The sequence below is a fragment of the Spermophilus citellus genome (genome assembly GCF_964194105.1).
Source record: "Spermophilus citellus genome assembly, chromosome: 1".
NCBI classification, from domain to species: domain Eukaryota; kingdom Metazoa; phylum Chordata; class Mammalia; order Rodentia; family Sciuridae; genus Spermophilus; species Spermophilus citellus.
In genome coordinates this window covers 4,065,202-4,077,272 of record NC_138182.1, presented here as the reverse complement: position 1 = coordinate 4,077,272, position 12,071 = coordinate 4,065,202, and the positions used below count along the sequence as shown (strand labels likewise).

Sequence of the window (12,071 nt, the reverse complement as noted above, 5' to 3'; positions counted from 1 at the left end):
AGTCTAAGGAGGGGACAGACACAGGGGGAATGGGTTTGCTGTGTGGAGTGCTGTAGGAAAGAAATGCAAGGACAATATGGAAGCTGCCCAAGTGAGTAGAGAGCCTCCGTTCTGTAAGATGAAGACAGAACTATTCACTTAATGAGGAATCACAGTTGAACTATAAATAAATATCAATAATTTATTTAGTTTTACACCCTGGATCTGCATTGGTTGCAGAGTTGGAGACATTCCCTTGTTACATGTAGAACCTTAGCCATGAGCCAGAGTGTGGGTGTACTAACTCAAGTGGGTTACAAATTCTGAATTTCTGAGGATTTTAACATTGTATTTTCTGCTTAATGAGGTAATCAGTCTCTTCTAGGGCCAGAACTGGGACTGAATGGTAGCTGTGAGCATGCATTGCTACTTCCCAACTTTTTAGAGAGCCCCTGTGAGTGATCAGCAAGGAGTTAATGTTGCCCATTTTAACTGGACTGAAATGCAAATGTCCCAAGAATGAGTAAAGTCAGGATCCAGCAACTCATGTGAATTCAAATCTCACACAATTAGGGTTTCCTTTTGCACACATGTGTGCTGTATCAGTCTCCTCTCTGCTGGAGGATTTGCTGGATCTCAGTTCTTCCCAGAGTGGAGATGGATCGGCTTCGGGCTGCACAGACTACCTGGTTCGCTGAGGAAGTTCACCTAGGAGTCTCTTGAGGTCCAAGCAGACCTTCCAGAGTAAAGGGGTCAAGTCGGCACTGGCCTCTCTGGGTGCCGACTGTGGTCAGGACGGAGCTCCTGAGCAGAGAGGATTCCTCATTCCATGCATAAACGTTCACTTTTACAGGGCTGAAATAAAATGTAATTACTTTTATTGTTGGGGATTTTCACATAGAAAACATTTTGCTTTTGTGACTGAAATGATTTCTGCAGATAGAGGGAGAAAGGTAGATTGTTGGGAGATTGACAGGTTTTCTTGAGCAACATAATTGTTAGACTCTGACATTTTTACAAAGGTATAAAATCTTTTGGGTTACTACTCTTTTTTCTAATTTGTGAAAAATGGAGTCATATTTAATTTTTGACTTCCCTTCTCTTTTTTTCTCTCCCCCCCACCCCATTCATTACTTCCTAACTTCCTTTCCTTCTTCCCCATGGTTCAAAAATGAGAAAATCGGGGCTGGGGTTGTGGCTCAGTGGTAGAGCTCTCACCTAGCACATGAGAGGCCCTGTGTTTGATCCTTGGCACCACATAAATAAAATAAAAATGAGAAAATCTCTTAGATCTTTAATATAAACAAATATCTTTATTTTACCCTCTTGGGAAATGTGCTATATATATACACCTTATTTTTCAGCTCGGAAGAAAACTTCTCTTTCTTTAGTAAGCTGTATATTTGGAAATCAAAATAAACTTCTAAATATAAGCACTCTGCTGTAAAAAGACCTAGTATTACTGAAATAGTTTGTGTTCTGCAAAACAAAACACTAATTTTGAATGGGTGTGTGGCAATTTTAGCAAAGGGCACACCACTGAAGACCTAATCCATTGTGTAGTGAGAATTCTAAAAGGAGCGCTCATTGACATTTTGGGGATTCTTGGGCAGGAAGCTCAGAGTGGGTAAAGGATGCTACTGAAAATATTACAGAAGATAAAACAAGGAACCTGAAGAAGACATTCATATTTGAATCAAGATGATAAGACAAGAAATAGAAATAGAAAACACAATTAAGAAATGAGAAAAAAGAATTAATACTCCAAAAGAACCCCCAAATCAATTTTTGGGGGGTGGGAGATACTAGAGATTGAACTCAGGGGAACTCGACCACTGAGCCACACCCCCAGCCCTATTTTGTATTTTCCTTAGAGACAGCGTCTCACTGAGTTGTTTAGGGCCTCACTTTTGCTTCAGCTGGCTTTAAACTTGAGATCCTCCTGCCTCATTCTCCATAGCTGCTGGAATTACAGGTATGCACCACCATGCCCAGCTCCAAATCATTTTTAAAAATGACAACCACTAGGTGAATTTACTAAGGTTGTACCCAGTATCATTACAAACAGAAAGTATATGGCAAAAAAGAAAAAAAAAATATATATATATATATATACACACACACACACACTTCACACACACAAATACATGTGTGCACACATAACAAATGGTGTGTAAGACTTCTGCCCTGAAGCACTACAGAACATTGCAGTGGTAGTTGGGGGCCTACAGAACACAGAGGTCGGCATGCTCAAGGTGAAACGCTGGATGTCCTAAGTACTGGGGAGGCAGAGACGCCTTTGGTCTAGCCCTGGACCCTGTCCTTGGGTTGCCTCACAAGGGGGAGCTTTGCAGAGATCAAGGATGTGGAGCTAAGACTTTCTTGGATTATCCAGGGGGGCCAGTGCAGTACATGGGTCCTTGAAAGTGAGGACCTGATCCTGGCTGAGTCAGAGGAGACCCTACCTGTGGAAACGGCCAAGAGAAGTACAGTCCCTGTTCTGAGGGTGGTGGAAAGGTCCTGGAGCCAGGGAGCATGGCTGACTCTGTGAGCCTCACGTGCAGAGCAGGTCCAGCCCTAACCCCGAGGGGAACACCGCACCACCAGCACCCCGATGTCAGCCCAACAGGTCTGTGTCAGACCTCACCTACGGAGATGTAAGGGGTACATGGTTGTTGTTTAAGCACAGCTGTGTGTTCATTTGTTAAGATTATAATATAAAACTAACAGTGTCTGTGTGTGGAGGGGGTAGGGGGTGGGGGGATTGAATCCAGGGCCTTCCACATTCTACGGAAGTTTCTACCATTGAGTTATAGCCCTTGTTCTGTTCTTTTTCCTGCCTGCCTTCTTCCCTCTTCCTCCTCCTCCTCCTCCTCCTCCTCCTCCTTCTTTTTTTTTTTTTTTTTTTTTTTCTCTTTCTTTTTTTGGAGAGAGCCTCACAAAATTGCCCAGGCTGGCCTCAAACTCGTGATGCTCCTCTTCGGCCTCCTCAGTAACTGGGATTACAGGTGTGCCCCTGGCTAGTTACACATCTATTTGAAGCAATCCCAGCCATATCCTATCTGTCCTTCCTATAGGAATTGAAAAATTAATCCAAGAACTTAAATAATAAAATTCAGACTCTTTTCAAAACTTCTTGTAAGGAGAACCTTTAAGTAAGATGTTCCAGGTCTTAATTGTGGTGCTGGTTTCAGGTTTGCTCAAATATAGAAGTGCATACTTCTTGTCTGTGCATTTTGTTGAATTTAGATTTTTAAAAAGCAGTATCAAAAAATGCAGCTAAGAAGTTTTTAATTTCCAGCCCAACAGCTGAGTTGAGGTCTCCTAGTTTTGTGGTTTGATTCCATTATTTTGGTGCCCTTGCCTAGGAAAAGTGGCCGCCTGCCAGCACTTAGCAAGTGAGAATGATGGTGATGACTTTGTATCACAGAAGTAAGAGGCATCCCAGACCCCTCTGTGCTCTATAAACCAAAAGAGAAATCATAACAGCAATTTAAAGACACTTGGAACAGCATTGCAATGAAAGAAATACCTTGTCTATATTCTATATGGAATAGAGGGGAAAAAAGGGTTTAATGGAAATCCACAGCCTTCCACATTGTAAAACATAATAGATGCTTGCATTATAAAATAGAGTTTAAAAATTAATAATGAGTAAAATGTTCAACTTATAAAATTTACAGAGGTCTAATAAAATAAGAGAGAATTAGAAATAAGGGTTTTAAAAGAACAAGAAGTGTTGAAATATAATGTAAAGGTAGGGTGTAATAGAAAGGATCAACAATACTGAACCTTGACTCTTGCAAGGATTTAGATGAACCAGATTCTAGAAATATTTGTCCATAGAGGGAGAGAGAAACAAAAGACCACAAAAACTGGCTGATACTGTGCATGCAGAGGAAACAATAACCAGGTAAAGAGCACAGCTCTTGAAAATACAGGAGGGGAGAGGCAGAGCAAGGACACAGCTGTCTTAGAGCATCTCTGCTGCGGTAGAGAAGTTCCAGACGCCGGGTAGTTTATAAAGTACAGAAACGTCTTTCTGACTGTTCTTAAGACAAGTCAACCAGGATCAAGGTGCTATCAGGTTTGGAGTCTGGTGAGGGCCTGGGTCTCTGCTTCCAAGATGGTGCCTCAAATGCTGTAGGCCAAATGTTGTGTCCTCACCTGGAGGAGATGAAGAGGTGAGAGGGATAAATGAGATATATTAAGAACTATGTAATGTTTTGAACGACCAACAATAAAAAAAAAGAATAAAAAAAACAAACAAAAAACAAACAAAAAAAGGATCTGGATGGCAGCCTCCAGACCTTTTGTAAGGTCATGAATTCATTTATGAAGGCAGAACCCTCCAGCCTAATCACCCCTCATGGCCCCATCTTTTAATGCCTCTGCAAGGGGGATTGAAATATTAGAAGGGACGCAGCATTCAAACAGCAACAATCACCAACAGTGTTGTGACGACAAATTTGAAAGCTTCAAACAAAAATGGCAAATCCCCAGAAATCACACCACAAGGATTTAATTCTAGACCAAAAAGAAAGCCAGACAGATCCCATAGCTACCATCTCCAAAGCAGCACCCCCTTTAGCCAGTGATCCATTCTCCAATGGCAGAATCTAGAAACTTTGAAATGTCTGACAGTAAAGTCATTGCAGGCAGGTGGAGCCACAGGGGCTCTTGTTTGGAGTGGGAGTGTTAAGTTGAATAATCGCTTTTGAGAAGAATTGGAGCCATCCCATGACGTTGGCCCTGTCTCCCTACATTCTGGCCCTTTTATTCTTAAGTACACACCAACTGCCTGTGTGCACCAGGAGAGATAAGCAGGAATATTTATAAGAACATTATTTGCAAAACTAAATAAACAATTACAAGTAGCTTGAATGTCCACTAAAAGGAAGGTGAATAAATTGTGATATATTTCTACAATGCAATTCTACATAGTCGGGAAACAGAATAAAACAGTTTAACTCAACAACTCCCATGATTCTAAAAAAATGCATTGGTATGCCTTGAAAGGAAGACATAGAAAAATATGTAGCCCAGGGTTGCATTTTCTATTATGGTCATAAAAGATTAAGCAATATGTTGATTAGGGATCCTTCTAGATGTGTTTGCTAACCAAATGAAAAAAAATACTAGTAACCCAAAGTTCATTCTAGTGATCAACACGGTGAAATAGGAAGGGAGCAGTAATGGGGAGAAATACACAAAGACACTACCAATGACAGTTCTAAAAGTTGGGGACATTGAAAGTTATTTAATTACTGATCTTTCACGTTATATAAATAATACATATGCACTTTGTGTGGTATGCATTTTTCAATAGATATACAAATCTCTCGTTAAGCTCTTCAGTCTTATAACATGAGATTGAGTTTTCCTAACTGTAGAACGTGACTTTAGATTTATAATGTCCTCGGTGTCGTTATGAATGGACAATACCAATAAGTTGGACTTTGATGAATGGATAAAACAAAAACAAAGCATCATGTGACATATAATGTCTTGCATACAATTCTCTAAGAGAAACTTGAACAGTTTAAAGTATCCTCTTCAAGTCCTAAACAATGAAACCCTCATGCAATAAATGTTTTTTTCTTCTGAATACATAAATTGCTGAAATGGTGCAAGTATGTGGCATTGCCTGAAAACGAAGTGGCCTTTACTAATGACTCCCCAGTGTCTGGCAATGTGTTTCCTATTTCAATCATCTTTACATTTCAGACAAACCTGGTGAAACTTCTTTTGCTGCATCAGGCGAACCCAAACCTCGTGAACTGTAATGAAGAGAAGCCCTCAGGTAGGTGCTGAGTGGGGCTGGACCCCTGGGAGTCTTCTGTCTTCCTTTAACCCTGACGCTGCTCAGCTCCTTCACACAGCCAGGGAAGGAGAGCTGGCTACAGCTGCAGCTTGGTGAGATCTCTGCAGTCCACGCTCAGGCCACAACCTCCTGTGCATCCCCAGGTGATGTCAGGAGGATGTCCAGGAGCACGTGCCTGGTCGGTTCCTTTCTTGCGTTTCATTACTAGTGCATTGAACTTCAGGCGGTGATTCACTTGGTGCCATTTACTTTAAAATATATTTTACCAGTATTTTATTACTTTCCCATGATACCAACCAAATATGTGCATATTTGTTATGGTATTTTAAAACAATAATAGTATTTATTTCTGCACATATATTTATGCCACAAGAAATGGAGACTAACACTCTCATGCTAATTTAAACTTTAAAATATTGACTTAATATTATTTTTTTAAATATATATTTTTCATTGTAGATGAACACACAGTATCTTTATTTATTTTTATGTGGTGCTGAGGATCGAACTCAGTGCCTCACGAATGAGAGACAAGCGCTTTACCACTGAGCTATAGTCCTAACCCCTTATTTATTTTTAATGAATATTGTTTTGAAGGTTTTTATAATTCTTTTTATCACTCCTCTTTTTATATGTTCATATACTTAATTAATGGATGCCACATTAGTTTTGTAGATTTTGGAATTTAACAAAGTAACTACTCATTATTAGTTCCATAATATTAAAAATAGAGGAATTCCAAACACAAAGAGAAAAGTCCTGCATAAGTAACATAATAATACAAAACTGTTAAAGGTAGCAGTTGATCTGAACGAATACATCAGTATTTTCCCTGTTGCTAGACCTCCTTTAAAGTCCTTTACACTAGAGATTTTATATTTAATTACTTGTAGGAGCATGATTTACTGTGATAAACTAGCAATTTAAGCCAGGATGAGGGATTTGCTTCATTTCTTATTTAATGGAACTAAGCTTCATTGTTTAATGTTTATTACTTTGTCTTTTCTGCTAAGATAAATAGAAGATCTAACAATAGAATTATAAATGGAGTAGTAGTCTCAAAGTTTACAATCAAGCCAACATTAAAGAAAGTTCACCTTAATCCTGACATTAACTAGAAAAGGGTACCTAATAACAAATACTGGAAAGGTAAAGAAAGTTGTAGCCTGTCCCCCATCTTTAAAAAGGTGCATTTCCTGGAAGTGGGCACCGCCTCTGTACCTCCTGCTCTGTGAGCAGAGCACCTTGTCTCGTTCCTGCTCAGAGCTTTTCCCAGACAGGGGAAGACGTGACCCTTGGGCAGGTCACAGAGGAGCGTGGAGGACAGAAACTGGACCACGTGATGGCTGAGCAGATGAGTCCTCAGCCGGACTGCGTTATATTCTCATCACTTTGCACTTCTGGAACTTGGGGTGACAAGACAGAATGTCAGGGGAGAGTGAGCATCAACAGAGCTCCAGGGTGGGATGGGAACCTGGTATCCCGAGGTGAGGAAGCAGAGCTCCTCCGCCTCTTCCCATGTGTGCTGTTTAATCTGAGGCAAGTAATGGTCAGATTCTGGCATCCGTCTCTTCTTATGGCACCTGAGTTACCTTGACCAGTCCACCAAGCCACGGAGCTCACATTTATGGTTTAGAGAATCACAGGGGCTGAAAAAGGATGTCTGGCACCTCTGGCTCTTCATTGGTATTAACGTGAACTTCTCCCCAGGATCTACCAAGTGTCGGTGTCAGTGGTTGCTAAGTATAAATTAAATTGCTGTGCATCTATATTGTTGTCCAGATATATTCAGATATCACGGTTGGGTGTGATCTGGAAAGAAATGTATTAATTATGTTTCCAATGGAACAAGAAAGATCATGGCGAGGCCAGAACCACTGTCAGATAACACGGCTGAGTTATTTGTACATCTCCGCGATTAGTCCGATTGAGTTGCATCTAGGAGGTGTTTTTTATCAAAACCCAGGCTTGCTGAAGTGTTTCACTGTGTTGGTCCACGCTCCCCAACATGCAAGAAGAGGCTTACTAGGATGAAATGGCAGGTCTTCCAAACCTAGCTCCTCCCTGATCTTCTGTTTTATAGTCACCAACCAGTACAAGTTGTCTTTATGTTGCTTCATTTGTGGTTAAATAGGTCATCGATGTAAGATAGTTTTTGAAAATGTCCCCACTGTAAACACTTGCTCTATTCTATGTGCCTGGTAAGCTCAGCGTTCAAGCCTCATCTGAAGGACGGAAAGTGGGGACTCTGTGCCACCACCGCGGCTGTGTCTGACGGTCTCACTGTGTCTTACTTACAGACATCGCCGCCTCTGAGTTGATCGAGGAGATGCTGCTGAAAGCCGAAATTGCCTGGGAAGAGAAAATGAAAGAGCCCTTCTCTGTCCCTGCCTTAGCCCAAGAGGAGCCCTACGAGGAGATCGTGCCCGCCCTCCCTGCACTGTCCAGCAAGCTGTAAGTGTCTGCTGCTCCCTGGGAAGTGCGGACTCTCACCGCCACTCTCTAGGGAGCCGTCGCCTCACTGCCAGCAGCAAGCCTGTCTCTCCACTAAAAGTCAGAAATATTGAGATGTTGATCACATGTTTACCAAAAAGTAGTGGTCAGCAGTGGCAGCTGAGCACAGTTTGAGAACCCCTGGCTTTTCCTAAACATCACCGTTTTAGTTATTGGCTCCACTTCAGGAGTCAGGAGACGCACCGGGTTTTAAACACTCTGCTAGACTCTAGCTAAACTCACCCTGAGGGTCCCAGGCTGCCCTGAAGGCTGACTTTCCCAAAGAGGAAATGAAAACACACAGATGTCCTTTCTTGACATGAAACTGATTGTTCTTGTCTAAAGTATCTCCCAAGATGCTTGGTTGCTTGAAAATGCAAAATGCCAGAATGGAAATTGCTATTGGGTTCAAGGTCTGAAAAGAAGACAGAGATAGCCCATGATAACACATTCCAATTAACGTTCCGTTGGTTGAGGGAGAAGTGTTTGCTTAACTCACGAGACAATGATCAAAGTTTCTCTTCCAGAGCTCCCGTTCACTAGCATGGATGTGTGCATATTGTGTGGATATGTCCATACAGGTGTTAGCACGTGACTTTATATTCTATACACACACACTCACACATAGGACATGCCCACAACATGCTAATCCCTAGGGACAGAAAGTGGATTAGCAGTTTCCAGGGCAAATAAGGAGTGACTGCTAATGGATGACAGGTTTCTTTGGGGGGTGGTGGAATGTTCTAGAAGTAGATATTGCAGTGGTAACACCAATTTGTAAAACTGTAAGAGTGTAAAAAGTCTACACTGACTGTACATTTTGAAGATGTGGATTTTATGCTCTGTGAATTGCATCTCAAAAACAGAGGAAATCAGTACTCGAAGAAAGAAAAACATTTCCAGTTGAAATGAAATGTGCTGCATTCCAGCAGGGGGGACTTGAGGGATCACTCTTTTCTCTGAACCTGATTCCTGTCTGGCAGTGAAGATTCTGTCTAATGTATTTGAGGACGACAAATAAATATGCCTTCTGGGTTTTCAGCCATCTGAGAAACAGACGATGAAGACAGGCAGAACCCACCTGATCATCAAGTGGCACACTGGAGAATGGCTAAACATGCACCACGCTTGCACCATCACTCAGGAGATTCACCCACTCAGCCTGCGAGCCAGATCAGGGCTCCCGAGGGAGGTTCCTGACAAGCCTCCAGCAGGGAGGAGGGGCAGCTTGTGCACTGAGCAGGCAGGTGTCTCCGTGAACAGCAGAGGGACCGCAGGAACACTCTTCCCAGATTCTTCTTCAGCTCCCCAGGGGTGGAGGGAGGCATAGGATTAGCATGACTCAGTCTCCCTTCCTGGAAAAGAAGAGAGCATTTGTGCAGAGTGTCACAAGGCCATCATGATGCCCAAGTGGACCCTGGGGAGACTCTCACTTCAGTGCCTGCCTCCCAGGCGTGCAAAGCACTTTTAATTTAAAACTGCTCTGGGTAATAGACAGGCCAGAGTGCAGCATCCCCTAGTTAATGCTAAAGTATGTTTGCCTTGGGTTTAATATTTTAATCCTATTGTAAAGGAGCTTGGTTTTTATGCAGAGCAGAGATCTTTCGTAAACTGCTGTCTTCTGTCTTCAAAGCCCTGTTGAGGTTCTCTCATCTCCCAGCCACGGAGCTAGGAAATGATGCACAAGTGTCTGTCTCCCAGCTGTGGACCTCAGGCCCTGACTGCTGCCCGCCGGGCCACTCTCCTGTATTTTGGGGTGGAGGGTGGGGGGAGTCAGGGGATGGTGTCACACATGTGTGAGAGAAAAAAAGAAAGCCTTAAAACTCAGACTCAGGCTGGGCCTGCTGGCGCATGCCTGTACTCCCAGTGGCTTGGGAGGCTGAGACAGAAGAATCGTGAGTTCAAAGCCAACCTCAGCAACTGTGAGTCACTAAGTAACTCAGTAAGTTATTAAGTAAAATACAAAATAGGGCTGGGGACGAGACTCAGTGACTGAGTGCCCCTGGGTTCAATCCCTGGTAGCAAAACTGCCTCAGGCAGGCCCAGAGCGGGGGAGCTGGCCAACCATGGCTGAACCTCTGAAGCTGTGAGCCTGGAATAAACTATCCTTCCTCTAAGTTGTTCTAGTCACAGCAGTGAAGACAAACACACCACACTTCTTACATTCCTGTGTCACTGATATCACTGAGAAAGAGGAATGATTCAAATATTTGCGGTGGAAGGATTTTATTCTCCAGATGTAAATATGAAAATCAACACCCAACGTGGTCCCACTCTAAGGATGACGTTGCGTTGTAGGCTCCCAAGTTAGGAAATATCAAAATGAAAACATGGTTGTTGTAGATCAATATCAATCGTTGTGTCTGTAGTATTGTTCTGGTTTCTGTTTCATTTAAAAAGTAAAACAGACCCAAACAACCAGTCTTCCCAATGATTTTCACTTTTTAAAAAATTATTGACTGAACAACAGATTAGTTTATAAATAGACTGATCAATCAATGACTTATTTGTTCCACACAATTAAGTAAATGGCCTAAGTACATTTTTTTTCTCATTACATCCCTGATCAAAGCTTGGAAATTTTGAAATACATTACATATTGATGTTGCCTGCTTTCCTTTGTAATCTACTGTTATCTTTCTTTAGAATTAGAATAAAAAATTAAACCAAAAAAACCTCAATGATAATTTTGTTTCACTTAACACTATTTGTCTCTGGGTCCCTTCTCTCTCTGCTTCCTTGGCTGCCAGGAGCCGAACAGCACTTCTCCGTGAGAAAATTACAAGTTGACCTGTCTTGTTTATAGGTCACGCCTAAGAACTTTTGAAATTCTCTTTATAATTCTTAATTGTGACATTTTACCTCGTTACTTTCATTGTCATTAGAGAACTATAAATAAATACAAAACAGAAGAAAGCACATTTCAAAAACACAACTTGTTTTAGTGCAAAAAATTCAAAAATTTCTATAATGTTTTCTCCAGGTCTTGTTTTTGCCTGAGGAGAAACGTGAGTGTTTGAGGATTCTCTCTGTTGCTTATGAAAGACAAGACTTTCTCAGAAGCTGAAAAAATGTGTGTATTGTTGACAATAATAATAATAATAATAATATGTATATATATTTATAGTACTTACTGATTTAGTGTATTTCATTTTACAGTGGTGCTTGATTTGGACAAATTTTTGAAATGTGTTGGGAATTTTCCTTTATGAAAGAAACCAGAAAATTAGCATAATTACAAGAAATATATATATGTTTCTTTGAAAAATCTCTCACATGTCATTTAAAAGGCAGGGTTTCTCCCACCCCAGTTATTGACAGTCTGAGGCTCACCCTGGGTCTGGGAAGGGAGCCGACTATATTTTTCTGCTTGCTTCAAGGTCACTTCTGTTTTCTGCAAACTTTCTTGCCTGCATTGACTTGAACAAAGGCTTTTGTTTGGTGACAACTTCAGTTCCACTGGTTTAAACCAAGTGCATCCTTGAGTACACTGACAATCTGAATTTTAAGTATGCATCCTGGTCTTCCAGCGGCTTGCAGAAACCCCTTGGCTTTAGGAAAGTGCAGGAGAAATGTAAATGCAAAGAAGAAGTGGAAAAGCAAGTACAGATTGAAATATGAGTGTTTTTCTCTGTGGTCAATTGCTCCTTAAATTCATTATTTTGCCCAAGAAAGAACTGTGCATATTCACTGATAGGAGAAGCATAACATTAGAAAGACTTTCACAAACCATTCCACATGACCTCCTGCAAGAGGGAGTTTTTGACTTCCATTT

At 41.5% G+C, this 12,071-nt stretch overlaps 1 protein-coding gene across 1 annotated transcript in view; it reads left to right on the top strand.

Moving 5' to 3' along the window:
* Positions 1 to 12,071, top strand: part of MYO16 (myosin XVI) — a 539,332-nt gene that overhangs the window by 256,545 nt on the left and 270,716 nt on the right. The window contains exons 8-9 of the mRNA XM_081300676.1: positions 5,707 to 5,782; positions 8,104 to 8,257. Coding sequence (XP_081156802.1) covers positions 5,707 to 5,782; positions 8,104 to 8,257 — 230 coding nt within the window. The remainder of the gene's footprint in view (positions 1 to 5,706; positions 5,783 to 8,103; positions 8,258 to 12,071) is intronic.